The sequence below is a fragment of the Protopterus annectens genome, chromosome 15.part0, assembly GCF_019279795.1.
Source record: "Protopterus annectens isolate FY-2018-M chromosome 15.part0, PAN1.0, whole genome shotgun sequence".
In the NCBI taxonomy this organism is placed as follows: Eukaryota; Metazoa; Chordata; order Ceratodontiformes; family Protopteridae; genus Protopterus; species Protopterus annectens.
The window spans coordinates 378,105,886-378,126,182 of NC_056749.1; the positions used below are offsets into that span (position 1 = coordinate 378,105,886).

At 40.9% G+C, this 20,297-nt stretch overlaps 1 protein-coding gene across 1 annotated transcript in view; it reads right to left on the reverse strand.

The window, feature by feature from the left end:
- Nucleotides 1-20,297, reverse strand: part of BTK (Bruton tyrosine kinase) — a 728,232-nt gene that overhangs the window by 241,936 nt on the left and 465,999 nt on the right. The window contains exons 14-15 of the mRNA XM_044057123.1: nt 15,052-15,223; nt 12,933-13,149 (exon numbers count right to left, since the gene is read on the reverse strand). Coding sequence (XP_043913058.1) covers nt 12,933-13,149; nt 15,052-15,223 — 389 coding nt within the window. The remainder of the gene's footprint in view (nt 1-12,932; nt 13,150-15,051; nt 15,224-20,297) is intronic.

A 20,297-nucleotide genomic window follows, 5' to 3' on the forward strand; every position in this document is an offset into this window, starting at 1 on the left:
GTATATAATTATGTTAAGTAAGAGGCAGCAGTTTTGATGCACTATTAATCCCTGAATTTCTTCCTGGATTTGAATCTGTGATGGGACCTTGCAGTGGATATTGTTTGCCTTACTTTGGATACTAATTCTGTCATCAGTACCCCTGATTCATCTACTCTAGTTAGGAACATAAACTCCTAGAATGGTGGTGGAGACAGTTTCTGTATAACTGTCCTCATTTAGAGATTTTTTTTAAATTTAGAATTTTAAATCTGCTATTATCTTGGATTGTTATTAAATAGGTGGAAAATGGCTGCTTAGTTTTGTGAACTGCAGAATGACTTAGCCTGCTGTTTTTTTATGTAAATGTTTTTATTTAATACACAGTAATTCTTTTATGACATTTACATCATCATTTTAAATTTCCCACCTATGTCATGACAAATAAACCATGCTTTTTTGTTTGACAAATGTATTTCTATTTATCTTTCAATTTTAATAACTTGACTATATATATATATATATATATATATATATATATATATATATATATAAATTTTAAATATTTTTATTGACATTTTATGTACAGATACAAACACACTAACTTAATAAAAGAGATGACTATTTACACGTCTCTACATCAATTCTTGCAATATACATTACTAAAATTTAATAAATGGCCAAACAGTATAAACAGATCATAGAACATAGAGCAATATTTCTCTATAAATGAGTTCAATTTTATCCAGCAATTTATATTCTGAGGTTGTTTTCAAGTTAACAGTAGACATTTCTTTTTGACAATGACAGTATTTATAAATTCTGTAAATGAAGTTATAACCACAAATTTCCATTTCTTTATATTAAAATTCCTAGCTGTTGTAAATAAGCTCCAGTTTAGTAAGAACTGAGACGTGTCTACACATCCAGGAATTGCAGCATGAAACAATGCCAAAGTTCAGTTAATATAAAATTTATTAGACAACAAATCTTGCAGGAAACATTGATTTTTTTCCTCCTCTAAAAGGGTGTTGTACTTTGCAGTCTCAAACCATATGCTGTCAATCTGATTTGATTAAGAATTTACAACCTCTAATAACCAACACCTTTCTTTTTGTATATAATTTGATTTGTATGTGAATTGATAATTGCTCTGTGTAGAAGTTTCCTAAAAAATGATCTCCAAAATGATCATGTATTTTTTTTAATTTTTGAACATATTAAAATCATTTTATGTGTTTTAGTTAAAGCTGAGCAATTCATTTGCAAAACATAATTCTGATAGTTAGCTTTCATACAACATTTATAGTACTTACATATTTTACAAATTTGGATAAAAATGATATTCCTATCACTCTCAATTTATTTTGAGATTATTTAGGAAAATCAATAATGGGGGATATTCTTTTTTAATTATGTGTGACATTACATTGATTTTAGAAATTCGAAACTATCAATTGATTTGTCTTATAATTCAGTTTTCATATCCAAATCATATTTAGTCATTAAATAGTCTGTTAAGCTCTTTACTCTCCCTTAACATTTGATTACAAAAGATAAAAACCCTATTTTTAAGCTAAATATTTTTTAACAATTTAATCCAAAAGATCAAAGCCCTATTTTTAATATTAAAACTTTTTTGAAAATTCAGGCAATCTGTTATTCTGTTATTCTGTTGTAAATGCTACAGGGTAAACATGAAACACTGTGCTTTTACTTCCAGGCATCTATATATAAAAGTACTATATTGTTAATATAAGAAGAATCATATTAATTTTAAGCCTTGTAGATATTAAACAGTGACATTTTTTTCTTTGTTTAACCAAATGTTTTCCTGCAGTTTTTTTCAAGTAGATGACTAACCAGAATTTAACCATAAAGATACTGCTTTAATAACCTGAAGCTACAGAATATATTTCTAAGTCAGGAAATCTATTGCATAGTCTTTCCATTTCCTTACTTGATGCCCCAAATCTCTTCTAGGTTTGCTTGGGTGCCACAGTAACTTCAAACACACATCATTAAATTATTTAATGTGTTCTTTAGATGGAACTAAAGAAGTTGTCTGTATAATATGTAGTATTTGGGTGGAAAAGAACTGCAAAATTCACATTGTCCCTCTTATTTGAGTGTAACACATTAGTTAGTGTGACCAAGTCAGCACTGATGTTCTCCTAACTTGACAGACAATAATGATGATCTTCCTGCTATGAAGGTCTGAGTGTCACTATAGGAGGACTTGCAAACACTGAGATCCCGACTTTTTCTTTAGTCATAAGAACTTGCACTGTTACTTAAATTATCTTTTGCCTTATCTGGTTATGAATGGTGGAGTTTAGTGAAAAGTTTTATGGCCCTTCATTGCTATGACATTATTCATAAAATCTCTGAACTGATTTGTTGCTAACGTCTGATAAATATTTGATAAATATTTGATTTCTACTGCTAATCCTTCACTCTTAAAATTATTTTACTCTTTAACTTAACTTTAAAGTGACCAGTAATTTAGTGGGAGTGCGGTTCTAAATCTGGATGTTTTAGAGTAGCTTTTGAAAGACTGATCTGTAACTGAATGCTTTTATGGTCTATTGCTAGTTGGATTATTGATTATTTGCTGTTATTTTGTTTTTACTAAAATTTAGTTTAACCCTAGTCTTCCTTGAGAGTGCATTTGCTCTACCAGTTTTCAGATTTAGTTTAAATATAGTGGTCTTAAATTACAGACACCTCCAATTTGCCCTCTGCCTTTATGAACCCAACCTTTTGGACTCCCTCATCTCTGAAATTCCAGAAATTGGAGACTAGCTAAGAGTTATTCATGAGGGACAGGAAGGAACTAATTTTTAGCTTGCCCTGAACTGGGGAGCTATGATGGCGTTAACATATCTCAGCATTTTTACAGGGTGAAACTTAATGTGGTTAGGAGTACTCACTACTTGGTAACAGGCTTAGAAATAAAATCCTTATTTTTAACCAGTAAACAGAACCTGCCCCTGTGCCCTATTTGTGGCTGTACTTTTCAGTGTCTTGTCAATATGAAACAGGCATACATTATATCTGACTTGATGAGAAGGTATGGAGATCTGGTTGAAAGAAAACAGCTTGCATCTTAGAGGCATCTATCCTTCTAGGTCTCCAGGTTTTTAGAATCTTAGGTATGGTAGGAAAGAAGGGAATGGGGGTGAAGTGTCTATCTTTTTTTTTTTTTGCCTTGGAGCTGACATGGATGGAGGCTGGGGTACCTAACCCCTTTAAGTATGTCTGTGTAGTAGGACTGAATTGCATTTTTTTCCAGATGTACTATCTATCAGATTACCTAAGAGCACTTTTAAGAGAGTTTTCCTGTTTAAGATACATCATGATGATTGAGGGTTTATGATGAGACCAGCTAATTACCACAGAGTGTCCATTAGAGAGCTTGAGCCAATGTCAGGTGATTACCACTACACCCCTTAAAGTTTGTTACTCCCTGAATGTAATATTCCAATTGGGTCTTAAAAGCAGGGACTTGGTCATTCCTAGAGAATGGTTCTATTACCATCATGTGCCTGACTTCAGACATGGCCTCTATCAGTTACCATTTCCTGATACTGGATGACAATGCTTCCACTACTGGGTCAGCTTTCAGATGAGACCAGTGTCTAAGATATAGAGGTATGTTGAAGCATGCAGTATGGCCATGGCTTGAATTTTGGATACTTTTCCCCATTAGTGTATGTCTCTGGCCTTTTGCAATGAAGGAACTATGGACTGAAAATGAATTAAGATTATTGTGGAAGTTGAAATGAATGCTAGAACATAACCAGTTTATGATTTGCCTTCTTGATAATCAGCTCTATCTGGGTCAACATTATGCCATTCACCAGCCTGAAATCTGACCTAAATCATCATTTGTGTTCAGTGAAAATTTCTTCTGCATGAAATTATCATGCTACAGTTTTCTGAGTGGTTAGCAGCTTCTGCAGCCTAGCCTGTTTAAATGTTATAAATTTGTTTTGCTCAGAATATTAAGTCAGTCACATGTTTTTTTGCAAATAAGACTGCCAATGCAGTCCTTCACTATGGATGCACTCATTTAGTGTTTCAGTGGTTCGTCCTTGGACTTAACACATTTTTGCTGGGCCGAGTTTAGTCATGTGGATTATAATGAGGTCATGACATTTATTTTATCTATGCATCCTACCCACTGCAGACTGGACCTTGAAGGCTGATTATTTTCTCTCTTGTGGCACTAGGGGCAGTTATTTCTCAGATTCTGAGGTTATTTTTGAGGCCAGTATATTTCCATCTTCATTAAAGGGAGGATAGAGGAATGGTAAGGATGCAGGGTGTAGAGGTGGTGAAGGTGGATGAGTTTAACTACTTGGGATCAACAGTTCAGAGTAATGGTGACTGTGGAAGAGAGGTGAAGAAGAGAGTACAGGCAGGATGGAGTGGGTGAAGAAGAGTGTCAGGAGTGATTTGTGACAGACGAGTACCAGTAAGAGTGAAAGGGAAGGTCTACAAGAGGGTAGTGAGACCAGCTATGTTATATGGGTTGGAGACAGTGGCATTGACAAAAAGGCAGGATTCAGAGCTTGACGTGGCAGAGCTGAAGATGTTAAGATTTGCACTGGGTGTGATGAGGATGGACAGAATTAGGAATAAGTATATTAGAGGGTCAGCCCAGGTTGGAAGGTTTGCAGACAAAGCCAGAGAGGCAAGATTACGTTGGTTTGGACGTGCTGAGGAGGGATGCAGAGTATATTGGGAAAAAGATGCTAAGGATGAAGCTGCCAGGTAATTTGAAAAGAGGGAGGCCTAAGATAAGGTTTATGGATGTGGTGAGAGAGGACATGCAGGTGGTTGGTGTGACAGAGCAAGATGCAGAGGACAGGAAGAAATGGAAACAGTTGATCTGCTGTGGTGACCCCTAATGGGAGCAACCAAAAGAAGAAGATTAAAGGAAACATTGCTCATCTCACTCCTTAAACCAATGTTTGACTGTCTGTAGAACTACCACTCAGTCTCCACCCTTTCATAGGTTCATAGGTAGGTACTAGGTTATCAGCCCTAGGGCCTATACAAGCTTAGCCATAATGATTCCCTGGCTATTGCTTCCCACAAATATTTACTTTCCTGGACCCCTGTCTAGCAGGGCTACTGATGTGATCCCCGAGGTGAATTATCAATCTCCCATCCAGTCGTCAAGGTTCCTCTTGAAGAGGGCCATTGATGCACTCTGTCTGACATGTATGGGCAGCCTATTACAGAGTATGGGGAGTCTCGGGGTCAGGAACCTATCCCTCCAACATGTTCAATTCATCATGATGGCAAGGTTAAGATCCCTGGAGCCTGTGGCTCGGAGGGATTGAGATTTCTTTAAGTGTAGCATGTCCAACAACTCTGGGTTTGACATGGCCTTGTATGTTAGGCAGAGATCGCCTGTGAGTAGGCGATATGCGACAGAGTATAATTGGAGTTTCTTTAGATGGTCAGCATAAGGCATTTGCTTTAGGCCTGTGATTCTTTTTGTGAGGTATTTCTGTGGCCTTTCTAGTTGTTGCAGATGTCTTGTGAGGTACATACCAAATGGGGCATTGTATTCTATAATGGGTCTAATGAGGGATGAGTACAGAGGGACAATGACCTCCTTTTTTCTAGATGAAAAGCCCTTGGTGATGACGTGTGCCACGTAGAAGGATTTTCTAACTGTTGTGGCTATGTGGTTATCAAAGGTGAGACCACTGTCCACCTGTGTCCCTAGGTCTCTTATCACACTTTCAGTGTTTAGTGTACTGCCACCTATGTGGTAGTTCACAGGTATGTGGTTTTTCCCAAAGGGGACAACTATACATTTTTTGGCATTTAGCTTGAGCCCATGGCTCTGGCACCAGGCATCTGTTTCGGTAAGGCCCTTTTGTAGTATATCCACATCATTTGGGGAGTCAATAATGGCTCCCAGCTTGCAGTCATCTGCAAATGTTGTAAGCCAGTGTCCCTTAGTGTTGTCCTGTACTTCAGAGAAGTAGATGCCAAACAAGAGTGGTCCCAGGACAGAACCCTGCAGCACACCACTAGTCACTTGTCTAGAGCTGGATTTGGAGTCGGCTATTTTTAGTGTGTGATCTGTCAGTAAGCCAGTTTGCAACCCATTGAGTGACGTAGAAATTATCAGCTTAGTAAGTTTATCTATGATTCCAGAGTGGAGGATAGTGCCGAAAGCCTTGGCGTGGTCCAAGTAGGCTGTGTGAACCACCTTACCCTCATTCACGGCTCTGGACACTGATTTGAAGAAGTCGATCAGGTTCAGGAGGTAAGATCATCCCTTCACAAACCCAAACTGGGTGGGGTCTAGTGTTTGAAGGTTGCCAGTGTCTTTGTTTATAAATCTTATGATAATACATTCCATGGCCTTACAGATCAGGCTCATCAGACTGATGGGACAGTAGTTCCCGGAATCCAAAGTGGATCCCCCCTTGTGGAGTTGGATGACTGTAGCTCATAGGTTCATAGGTTCATAGGTACATACTAGGCTATCTGCCCAAGGGCATTTATAAGCCTAGCCCATAGTTATGTGGCTTTCACCACCCCTTTAGTTTGAATAAAACTATGCCTATTATTTTGCTGTGCCTCTGTCAAGCAGTGACACTGAAGTAATCCCTGGGGTATATCTGCGATCTCCCATCCATTGGTCAAGATTCCTCTTGAACAAGGCCAGCGAGGTGCTCTGCCTCACATGTACCGGGATTTTGTTCCACAGCATAGGGAGTCTCTGGGTGATGAATCTGTCCCTCCAGCACGTTCTATTAATAACAGTGTCAAGGTTTAAGTCTCCCGCCCTTGTGGTTCTGAGGGATCTAGATTTTTTGAGGTGAAGCATATTCATCAAATCTGGGTTTGACATGGCCTTATATGTCAGGCACAGGTCACCTCTGAGCAAGCGGTATGAGACTGAATAGAGCTGGAGTTCTTTCAGTCGGGCAGCATAAGTCATATTTTTGAGACCCTTTATCCTTTTGGTGAGGAACTTTTGGGGCCTTTCCAGCTGCTGCAGGTGTCTGGTCAGATACATTCCGAATGGGGCATTGTACTCAATCATAGGTCTAATGAGTGATGAGTACAGGGGGACGATGACCTCCCTTGATCTAGATGTGAATCCCTTCATGATCAGGTGGGCAATGTAGAAGGTTTTCCTGACTACTTTAGCAACATGAGTGTCAAACGAAAGGCTAGTGTCAACCTGGGTCCCCAGGTCCCTGATGACTTCTTCTGTGCTCAGTGGATTACCACCTATATGGTAGCTAGGGGTAACCTTGTTTTTCCCGAAGGGTATGACTATGCATTTCTTGGCGTTTAACTTTAGGCCATGGCTCTGGCACCAGTTATCCATTTCTGTGAGGCCCTTCTGAAGGATATCTGTGTCAGAAGTGTTTTCGACTATGGCGCCCAGTTTGCAGTCATCTGCAAACTTTGTCAGCCATAACCCTCCTGTGTTTGCTTGTACTTCAGAAAAGTAGATGCCGAACAAGAGTGGACCCAGGACTGAGCCCTGTGGGACACCACTTGTGACAGGCTTTGAGTCTGACATGGCTCCAGCAACTCTGACCCTGTGGGTTCTGTCACTTAGCCAGTTTGCAACCCATCTTGTGATGTATGGGTTTACATTCAAGCTGATGAGTTTTTCGATGATACCTGAGTGGGGTATTGTGTCAAAAGCCTTAGCCAGGTCTAGGTAGGCTGTATGGACTGCCTTTCCCTCATCAATGGCCTTGGTGACTGTTTCGAAAAAGTCAACCAAGTTTAAAAGGCATGATCTGCCTTTGACAAAGCCAAACTGGGTTGGATCCAAAGTCTGCAAGTTCCCTATGTCTTTATTTATGAGTTCCATTATGATCCTCTCCATGGCTTTGCAGATAAGGCTTGTCAAGCTAATGGGATGGTAATTTCCAGGGTCGGTGGAGGCACCGCCCTTGTGAAGTGGGACCACAGTCACCATGCGCCACTCCTTGGGTACGTATCCTGAGGTGATGCTAAGATTAAACAGCTGTCCTAACTGCGGGTTTAATTCCTCATTGAGTTCGTGGAGCACACAGCCGGGGACACCATCCGGTCCCATGGATGCTGTATTTTTTGCCTTGGAGAGAGCAGTTCTCACCTGGGCGTTGGAGATGTTTGGGGGGCTACAATCCTCTGGTATAGATATCTCTCCTTTTGGGGGGGGGGGAGTTTGCACTGAACCTGTCAGCCAGTATGTTGGCAATGTGTGTAGGTTCAGTAATCTTCACATCATTTTGAACTAATTCTGAGCATATCTGGGAGTTTCCTCCTAGGTTTCTAACATAGCTAAAGAAGGCCTTATGATTGTCTTTTGAGTCCTTGGCGATGTTTCTCTCAAAATTTGCCTTGGATGATTTTATGAGAGCTCTTAGTTTTTTACTTATAATGATCAAAGGTGTCTTACCTTTCAAGGATTTTGCTCTATCTTGTAGTAGCTTCCTCCTTTTGTTGTAGAGCTTGTTTATGGCTGGGGTCCACCAGACTGGATGCTTGCCTTTGGTACAAAGAGTCTTAGTTTTGTTTGGGATTGCCTGATCCATGCAGTCCTGTAGGTGCTGGTAGAAGGCATTTTTAAGTGATTCAGCGGTTTGAGTAATGTTTACCACTGGCTCAGGTGCCTTAAAGGAGACCACACTAGTTTTTAGAAGTGTGAAGTCGGCTTTTGAGAAGTTTTTCACTGTGGTCTTTTTTATTTCAGGTGGGGCGGGATGAGGACCTCCAGCGAGATTAGTTTATGATCTGATCTCACCAGTGAGGGGTATACTTCCGGTGTTGAACATTGTGATCCCATGTTCGTGATGATGAGATCAAGTATGTTTTCTCCTCTTGTGGGGATGGTGACTAGTTGTTCCATGGCATTTGAGTTTATGAACTCCACGAACCTTTGGGCTAGAGTGTTTGGGCTTGAGTAGTGTTCCCAGTCTATATTAGGGTAGTTGAAGTCACCTAGTATGATGGTGTTTGGAGATACATTTATCCCCTCCAGTGTTTTCAGGAAGGCCATGTGAGGTTCCTGAGTTTGAGAGGGTGGCCTGTATCATGCTACAAATTGCAGAGCAGTCTTGCCTATGGTTAATTGCACCTGGAGGGTCTCCGATGCATCGTGCGTTGCCACCAACCTTGAGGTGTGGGTGTCCTTTATGAATATGGACACCCCCCCCTCCTTTCTTGGTATTGTCCGGATTTTGGGGCCGGAACGCCTGATATGAGGTGAAACCTGATAGTGCTGGGGTGCTCTCAGGAGCCTTGAACCAGGTTTCTGTCACAGCACAGACATCGATGTTCTCCATACTGAGAAGGTCCTCGAGTGCGTGCATCTTGAGATGCATCTTGAGCTGTGTGTCACTCTGTGGGCACAAAGCCTGAGGTGAGGCTATGATTAAACATGACACATAGGGGAGGTGCCAGTTCATTTTGTAGTTCATGCAGTATACAGCCCGGGATGTCGTCTGGTTCCATGGATGCTGTCTTCTTGGCTTTGGGGAGTGCGTTTTTTACCCAAGTGGCTGTGATTACCAGAATTTGGCATTCTTTTGGTATTGAGATGGGCCCTTTAGGGGGTGAGAGGGGGGTGAAGTTGGCACTGAATCTATCTGCCAGGATATTGGCAATATCCTTGGGATCAGTATATCTAGTGCCATTCTGCTGTAGCTCAGAGCAGATCTGAGTATTGCCATTTAGATTCTTGACATAGCTATAGAATGCCTTGTGGTTATCTTTGGAATCATTGGCAATTCTGTTATCGCAACTAGCTTTGGAAGATTTTATGAAGGATCTCACCTTTCTACTGAGGCTGGTGAGGGAGTTTTTTGAATCCTGGATTCTTCCTCTTTTCTGCAACAGTTTCTTCCTTCTGTTGTACAGCTTGTTTATGGCAGGGGAACACCAGATTGGCTTCCTTTTTTTAGAGGACAGCGTCTTGGTTCTTTTTGGGATGGCTCGGTCCATACACGAGTGAATGTGCTTTTACTGCACCTTAGTGTAGGATTCAGCAGTTGAACTTCCAGTTCCCATCTGCATGGGTGTCATGAAGTTTGTTACTTCTGACTTGAGAAGCATGAAGTTGGCTTTGGAGAATTATTTTATGGAGGTTTCCTTAAAGGGGGATAGGGGTGGGATGTGGATGTCAAGGGTGATTAGCTTATGGTCTGATCTGACCGAGGGGGTGACCACTGGTGTGGAGCATTGATCTCCCATGTTGGTAATGACCAGGTCTAGAATATTGGTACCCCTGGTGGGACTATGAATTAGTTGCTCTAGGGCATTGGAATTTATGAATTCTAAAGACCATTGAGCAAAGGTGTTGGTACAGGATTAGTTTTCCCAGTTAATGGCACAGTAGTTGAAATCACCCAGTATTAGGGTGTTTGGCTGTATCTTAATATTTTCCAGTATGTTTAGAAAGGTGTAGTGAGACTTTTGGGGCATGGTGGTGGATCTGTAGCAAGCTACAATTTGTATTGCAGTCTTACCTAGTGTTAGTTGCACCTGGAGAATTTCAGATGCATTGTGTTGGGCAACCAGCCTGGAGGTGTGAATATCCTTGGTGAATATGGACACTCCTCCACCTTTAGTGTTTCGGTCCTGGTTTGGTGGCTGAAAAGTGTGGTATGAGTTGTAGCCTGGTATTGCAGGGGTGCTATCTGGAGCTTTGAACCAGATCTCAGTTACTGCACAGATATCAATGTTCTCCATTTTTAGGAGAGCCTCCAGAGAGTGCATCTTGAAGTTTAGACTTCTAGCATTGAGTAGCATTACCTTCAGATTTTGCTTGCTTGTACCCATTACGGTGGTAGTTTTGTCATTTGAACCTTGCCTAAAAAAGGCCCTGTAGAAGTGGCAAGAGCCTTAGCCAGTAACCTGAATCCCAGTGGTGACAGGTGCAAACCATCTCTTGCAAAGCATTGTGGTTTGTCGATCATGTCGTCCCAGGCAGACAGATACTGGATCTCCTTTGAATGACACTAGAAGCTTAGCCAATTATTGAAGTCAATCATTTTGTCCTTATATTGTGGTAGCATTCTGGGCAATGTCTGAATGCTACTCAGGGCTAGGGTAATACCTGCCTAGGCTACATGATCCGAGAGCTCTTCCATGTCTCTTTTCATGTATTCCAGGGAGGTACGTCTCAAGTTATTCACTCCAAAATGGACAATGACAGAGTCATATTTGTACCTGTTGTGGAGTGAATTGAGTGCATGCATTATGTGGCGGATCCTGGTATCTGACAGGCAATTAACTGTAATTTTCTCCTTGTTCAGCCTGGTGAGTGGGACATCAGTGTGCCTGATTATAGGGTCACCTATATTAGAAAGGTTACCAAGAAAGTGCTCTATGCACAAATGTATTTCTTTGTCACATATTATGACCTCTCAGACCTCTGTCCAGTTTTAGACCTAAACATGGCACTGAGACTACTCTTATTTGCATGGCTAATGACCTCCTTTTGGCAACAAATAAAAGGCTGTATTCTGTCTTGCTCCCTCTTTATCTCTCAATAGCCTTTATATGGTGGATCATGGGATCTTTATAAGGTGCATTAAATATTACAGTATCACATTCATAATTCTGGTGTGGTTTAGCTCCTACCTCATGATGTATGGGCTTAAATCCTCTAGACATTTCTTTCTGGAATGTGAGGTGCCTCTGGGCTCCCTTTGTCTCCTGATACATAGTTTCCCTAAGTTCAGCCCATCAAAAACTGAGGTCATGCTCACTAATGCCACTGTTCTTCTGTGACATCTTCCACTGCTCTACCACTTAATAATCCACATGGAAAACAAGTTGGAATTTGTGTTGTGTTCATGATCTGGGCATATTTCTTGATGATGGCTGTTGTCAGTACTTGTTATATCCTTTTTTATTATCTGTCTGAAGAATATAGCCCTGATTAGACTCATCCTTCCATCTTTGGACCTAGCAGTCATGGCTCGTGCACTAGATATCTCATGTATGGACCACTGCTAATGATCTTTACTTTGGGGTTATGGGTGGTGATCTGGCCCTTGCAGCAAGTGCAGAATTCTGTTACCCGACTGCTGATTGGTGTTTCTTTTTCTACCCCCTTTACTTTTTGGTCTTATGGGATCTGCACTGGCTTTCAATTGCAGACAGACATGTCTTTAGAATTTTAATGGTCATCTTCCCTGTCCTTCACAATCTAGGTCTTGTTTATCTTAAAGAGCTGCTCATTCCCTATATTCCAGGACTGGCAATATTTTAAATCTTGACACTCAAATTACCAGCAAAATATGTACACAACCTCACCTCTCTTCTCTCTTACTGCTTGTATTACAACTTTTAACATTCCCTAAAGTTTGGAAACTGTTAGCTTATATTGTCAGTGTATGACAGTCATTCCTTGAATGAAAGTTTTTACTGCAATTCATATTACATAATAGGAGCCTGCCAAAGGGAAAATAATTTAACTTTTAGAGCACAATACAGAGTAAAATAGCTGATAAGTACAAGAAGACTCCTGTACCTCTCATAATGTGATGCCTGAAAGACAATCATAACTACACAGAGAAAAGTATCACCACTGCTTGCATATGCATGTTTGCATGTGTTTAGGGAAAGATATTTTCTTGACAGAAACAGACTTTGATATCTTTACATTTATTTGCATTGTAATCATGCCATTGAATAAATGAACATTCCCAGCAAGACCACCTCAATTTTTAATACCCATCAGGATACTAGTACCTGAAATTACACTATTGTTTACAAGTTGCAGGTATAATTTGTTACATACTCTTCAGATCTGAAGACTACTTTCAATCATATTTAGTAGAGAAGCCAAAAAAAAAACATCTGTACCATATCGCTAAGATCTAAGACAGTGGATAGTCTTACAGATTTCCCCTAAAGCACGCTAATGGTTTTGAAATGTTCCAAGTTTGTTTTTGTCTCACCAGATCCCGGTGTAGAAACTGTTGGGATTCTAAGTACTCCATTGCTTCACACACATCTCTGCACATCTCTAAGAGTTCATTGCATTGAGGCCTTTTCTTCAGATTTCTGAGGTAGTCCAGGAGGCAGCCATTCGACATGAACTCAGTCACAATAAAGATGGGTCGTTGTTTTGTGCAGACACCATAGAGCTGGACAAGCTTTGGATGGCTAAGGTGCCTGGAATTAAAAAAAATGGAAAAAGTCAATAATGCAAAGACAAAAGAAAATGCTTACAAGAACTGATAAAATATTTATTTTTAACATAATCTATAATGGTTCTCTCTTAGGGGTGCCTAACTTTGACCCTTTGGCATCTCATACACAATATCTCATCTTGCAGCATTCTTTCATTGTGTGGTCGATTTATTTATCAGGCATACTCTTCTATCCTTTTTACTATACACACTAATATTTTAACATATGCAGTCTTTGGACCTTGCTTGAATAGTTGGGTGTGACTTAAAACACTTCAGTGATGGCTTTTATTCAGTGAAAAATCTTGCATGTGTTTCCTGCTGGAGCTGTCCTCTGAAGTTGTAATTTTTATTTGGCTGGAATTTCTTTTGTGGTCGGCACACCATTCTATCACCTTTTTGTTGTTGTTTTCATTTTTCTTTTACTTTCACAGTGATGTAAACTGAAAATAACTGGACATGAAAGTAGATATACAAACTTGAGCATTCTCAAAATTCAAACTACGTAATCAAGAACTTCTAGGATTAAACAGGCTTTTGATTTTAGGTTTCTCTGTAATGCATCATTGCCCATCTCCCTGAAATATCATTTGCTATCCACACAAACACAACTATTACATCAAGTACTTAATGCATTTATCTACCAGTACTTTAAATAGTAAAAGTTTTGTACAGACACAAGACATGAAAAAAAAAAAACGTTTTGTATTCCTTTGTTGCGGTTTAGTCCCTCAACATTTCTACTTAATTTATTATTCACACTCCAAGGTCAGTACTCCTATGCTGGTACAATGGCCATAGTAACTCACACTTACTTCTGTATTTATCTCGGGCCTACATAAAGGCCTTCTGAAATCATCAGGAAGGAGTTTGTTGAACTGATGAACCCTTTTCTAAGCAGTACCAGCAGCTTGTAGCTCATGAGAGACATTTTTTTGATTTCTTCACGCCCTGCTTATATACCACGTGACCTTGATCAAGTCTGTCAGCAAGTCCCAAAGTTTTCTGGTTGCCCTTGCAAGACTTGTTGATAACATAGTTCACCTTTTACCAACCAGAAGCACATGTACGCACACACACACACACACACACACACACACACACACACACACACACACACACACACACACACACACACACACACAAACACACGTATGCTTTATATATATATATATATATATATATATATATATATATATATATACACATATATATATATATATATATATATATATATATATATATATATGCACACATGCATATACAAGTTCTCCGAAAACAGAGTTAATGCACAAGTCATTCCATTCAGATATAATATAAATGCAAAACCATCTGTAGAACAAAATTTTAAAAAATTAAAATAAAAACATATGTGTAAAAACTTCTTCAAAATGTGTCACTAAATCTAGCAAAGATCATTTAAAACACAACTATTTGTCATTTTTATATAGCTAGCATGTTGGACAATATCCTTTCTGAAAAAAAAAATACTTGCACCATATTTACTATGCACCATTTAGAAATGTATTTACTGCAACTGTTATTCATTGCATTAAAATATTGTTTTCTAAGTCTCTTATAATTCAAGTATAAACAGTATATTAACTTTACTTCTTAAATACAAAACAGTATGACAATGTACAAATGCGTACTTACATAAAGACATAAATAAAGCTACATGTAAAATCTATTATGCGTTTCTCTTGACAGTCTTTGACAAAGAAACGTGGTCTGATTAAGTAAGCTGTTTAGTGTCATTCAGTATGCAAGCAAAGACTGAGGAATGAAACCCAGGAGAAACAGAAGCAACCCATATTCCTCTGCAGTATATATTTCTGCCCTGACCCAAATCTTTTACATTTGTTGTATTCCATTTTTGACTTACATCATAATCTTTGCCTCCTCAATGAAGTCATCTTCAGACATGGTGCCTTCCTTGATCATTTTAATGGCCACGTCATGCTGTCCTCTCCACTTCCCATGCTTCACAACTCCAAACTGCCCATTGCCCAATTCTTTTATGAATTTCAGATCCTTTGGGTTAATTTCCCAGTTTCCTTTAAAAACATAGAAAAAATGAATTGCTTATAATATTGCAAACTCCAAGAAGATAACCAAGCCTCAGGAGGTTCTCTGCTTTTCGGTAAAATCTAAAGAAAACTGAGCATGAATAAGCAAAAATATTTGCTTATTCATGCTCAGCACTTGTTCAGAACTTGTTTTAAGCACTAAATAACCTACTAATTACTACAGCACTCAACCGTCCTCATTACCTAGAGGAAAACAGTTTTTGTACTTACTTTTCTCACTTGCTTAGAGAAAAACAGCTCTTGTACTCACTTTCCTCACTTACCTAGAGGAAAATAGTTTTTTATTCAGGCATGTCCAAGGGTCAGCTCCCAGTGTTCTCTCCTGTCTGTCTGATGAATCTGGGCATCTTGAGGCAATGTAGAAATTTCCTCATGTACACAGACAACCATCTCCTCCTACCACCCAACGCTACAACCTGTGAGAGATGCACTTATCTAGCCAAACTGGAGGTAAAGCTCTCTCCAACCAAGACTGAACTTGACAGTCAAGAGGAGAAGGTAAACATTTGCACCACACCATGTTCATCACATAGTCTGACTAAATCTACACCACAAAAATCCACACATAGTAACACAAAAACATTTGCGGAGGTTCTCAATAATAATCTGTCTAAGCAACAGAGATCTCCAAAGCAGAAACGCAAGTAACCTCTATCCCCCAACACAACCCAAATGACACATATTCCACAGACTCAGTGTGCTACTCAACCACAGCCAATAAGGCAAAACAACGTACCCAACACACTAGTCATAGGTGACTCTATAGTCAGGCACACAACTCACCAGGCTAAACAAGGAGAAGGTTACTGTCAGCTGCCTGTCGGGTGCCAGGATCTGCCACATAACCCATGCACTTAGGTCACTCCACAACAAGTACAAATATGACTTTGTCATTGTCTATGTTGGTGTGAATGACCTGAGACGTACCTCCCTGGACTACATGAAAAGAAACATGGAAGAGCTCTCCGATCTTGTAGCCCAGGCAGATATGACCCTAGCCCTGAGTAGCATTCTGCCATCGCCCTGAATGATACCTAGACCTAGTCATTACCAACATGAGTGACCGGTGTTCCACACCTGAAATCAACTTCTCGTTGGTCCGATCCGACCATAAGCTAATCATCCTTGATATCCACATCCCACCACCATCCCTATTAAGGAAACCATGGTAAAACATTTCTCCAAAGCCAACTTCATGCTTCTTAACACAAAAGTGGTGAACTTCATGACATCCATGCAGATGGACAATACAGTTACAACTGCTGAATCCTACACAAATGCACTCTATAAGCACTTACACGAGTGCATGGATCGTGCTATCCGAAACAGAACCAAGACTCTCTAAAGCCAAAAACACAGCATCCATGGGACCGGACAACATCCCAGGCTGCGTTTTACATGAACTTCAGAACGAACTGGCTCCCCACTTAAGCACCATGTTCAATAATAACCTCGCATCAGGGTTTGTGCCCACTGAATGGCACACAGCAACAGTTATCCCACTCCATAAAGGGGGAGTCACCACTGGTCCTGGGAACTATCAACCTATTAGCCTGACGAGCCTGGTCTGCAAGGCCATGGAATGTATCATCATGGAACTCATAAACAAAGATATTGGTAACCTCCAAACTCTGGATCCCACCCAGTTCAGGTTTGTGAAAGGCAAATCATACCTCCTGAACCTGATCGACTTCTTTGAGGCAGTCACCAAAGCCGTAGATGAGGGTAAGGTGGTTCACGCAGCCTATCTTGACCTCTCCAAGGCTTTCAACACCATCCCCCATTCTGGAATTATAGCCAAACTCACTAAATTAGGTATAAATCCCTACATCACAAGATGGGTTGCCAACTGGCTCACTGACAGAACCCACACTGTAAAAGTTGCAGACTCCAAATCTGACCTCAAAGCAGTGACAAGTGGAGTACCACAGGGTTCCATACTGGGACCTCTCCTGTTTTGTATCTACTTCTCTGAAGTACAGGCTAACACAGAAGGCCTCTGGCTAATGATGTTTGCAGATGACTGCAAACTAGGAGCCATAGTCAAGTCCCCAAATTATGTGGACATACTACAGAAGGGCCTCACTGAGACAGATGCCTGGTGTCAGAGCCATGGCCTCAAGCTCAGTGCCAAAAAGTGCAGTGTCATCCCCTTTGGTAAAAACTCTGTACCCATAAACTACCATATAGGCAGCAATCTACCTAACACCGAATGTGTGATGATACCTTGGGACCCAGGTGGACAGTCAGGAAGTCCTTCTACATGGCACACCTCGTCATAAAAGGGTTTTCATCCAGGAAAAAAGAGGTCATTGCTCCCCTCTACTAGACACTCATTAGACCCATTATAGAGTACAATGCCCCTTTTGGAATGTACCTCACAAGACATCTGCAGCAGCTGGAAAGGCCACAGAAGTACCTCACAAAGAGGATTACTGGCCTCAAACAAATGCCATACACTGAGTGCCTCAAAAAACTCCAGCTTTACTCTGTAGCATATCTCCTACTCTGAGGTGATCTCTGCCTAACATATAAAGCTATGTCAAACCCAGAGCTATTGGACATGCTACACCTAAAGAAATCCCAATCCCTCCGAGCTACATGCTCTAGGGACCTAAACCTTGTCACCACAATAAACAGGACATGCTGGAGGGATAGATTCCTGTCCCAGAGACTTCCCATACTCTGGAACAGGCTACCCATCTATGTCAAGCAAAGTTCTTCATTAGCACTCTTCAAGAAAAATCTTGATGAGTGGATGGGAAATAGGAAATACATCTCTGGGATCACTTCTGTGTCTCTGCTCGACAGTGGCACAGGAAAATAACTTTCTTGGGTGGCGTATGCCAGGGAACTTGTTGGCTAGGCTTACATAGGCCCTTGGGCCGATAGCCTAGTACCTACCTATTAACCTAGGATGTTGGCAATATGAGTTGGTTCTGTAATTTTCATGCCATTGTGCTGTAACTCAGAGCAGATCTGGGTGTTGGCATTGAGATTCCTGACATAGCTATAGAATGCTTTGTGGTTGCCCTTAGAATCAGTGGTGATTTTGTTTTCGTAGCTAGCTTTGGAGGATCTTATAAGGGATCTCAGCTTCTTACTGACCAGGCAGCTCCTCCACTCATGGGATTTTACTCTCTTTTGCAACAGTTTCTTCCTTCTGTTGTAGAGTTTGTTTATGGCAGGGAACCACCAGATTGGCTTCAGTTTTTTGGAGGATAGTGTCTTGGCTCTGTTTGGGATAGCATGATCCATGCACTTGTGTAAGTGCTTATAGAGTGCATTTGTGTAGGATTTAGCAGTCGTAACTTTATTGTCCATCTGTATGGGTGTCATGAAGTTTGCCACTTCTGTCTTAAGAAGCATGAAGTTGGCTTTGGGGAAATTTTTTAACGTGGTTTCATAACTGGTGGGTGGGGATGGGATGCGGATATCTAGGGTGATTAGCTTATGGTCGGATCTGACCAATGAGGAGTTGATTTCAGATGTGGAACACCAGTCACTCATGTTGGTAATGAATAGGTCTAGGATATTGTTGCCCCTGGTGGGGGTGTGGATAGGTTGATCCAGGGCACTGGAATTTATGAATTCCAGAAAGCGTTGAGTGAAGAAGTTGGTACAAGAGTAGTTTTCCCAGTTAATGGTGGGGTAGTTGAAATCACCCAATATTAGGGTGTTTGATTGAACCCTAATATTTTCCAGTATACCAAGAAAAGAAGAGCAGGAATCCTGGGGCAAGGTGGGGGATCTGCAACAAGCTACAATTTGGATTGCAGTTTTGCCCAGAGTAAGTTGCACTTGGATAATCTCGGATGCATTAAGCTGCACAACTAACCTGGTGGTGTGGATATCCTTAATGAATATGGACACACCTCTGCCTTTGGTGTTCTGGTCCAGGTTAGATGGCTGAAAACTGTGGTATGTGTTAAGCCATGGTATTGCAGGGGTGCTCTCTAGAGCCTTGAACCAGGTCTCAATCACTGCGCAGATATTGATGTTCTCCATTTTAATGAGTTCATCGACTGAGTGCATTTTGAGATTGAGCCTTCTAGCATTAAGTATCATTACCCTCAGTTTTTGCTTGCCTTTTCCTGTTACGGTGGCGAATTTGTCATTTAAACCTTGCCTAAAAAGGCACTATAGGTGTGGCAAGAGCCTTAGCCAGTATCCAGAATCCCAGGGGCGACAGGTGCAGGCCATCTTTGGCAAAGCATCATGGTCTGTCGACCATGTCATCCCAGGCAGACCGATACTGTTTCCCCTTAGAATGACACCAGAAGCTTAGCCAATTGCTGAAGTCAATCATTTTGTCCTTGTACTGCGGTATCATTCTGGGCGATGGCAGGATGCTACTCAGGGCTAGGGTCATACCTGCCTGGGCTACAAGATCGGAGAGCTCTTCCATGTCTCTTTTCATGTAGTCCAGGGAGTTATGTCTCAGGTTGTTCACACCAACATGGACAATGACAGAGTCATATTTGTACTTGTGGAGTGACCTGAGTGTGTGGGTTATGTGACGGATCTTGGCACCTGACAGGCAGCTGACAGTAACCTTCTCCTTGTTTAGCCTGGTGAGTGGGACATCAGTGTGCCTGACTATAGCATCACCTATGACTAGTGTGTTGGGTACATTGGTTTGCCTTATGGGCTGTGGTTTATTGGCACACTGAGTCTGTGGGCTATGTGTCATTTGGGATGTGTTGGGGGGTGGAGGTTGCTTGCATTTCTGCTTTGGAGGTCTCTGTTGCTTGAGGAGATTATTATTGAGAGCCTCTGCGAATGTTTTTGTGTTTCTATGTGTGGATTTTGGTGGCGTAGGTTTAGTGGGATTATGTGATGAGTGTGGTATGGTGTGGTGCAAGTGTTTACCTTCTCCTCTTGACTGTCAAGTTCAGTCTTGGTTGGAGAGAGCTTTACCTCCAGTTTGGCTAGATAAGTTCATCTCTCACAGGTTGTGGTGTTGGGTGGTAGGAGGAGAGGGTTGTCTGTGTTCATGAGGCAATTGCTACATTGCCTCAAGATGCCCAGATTCATCAGA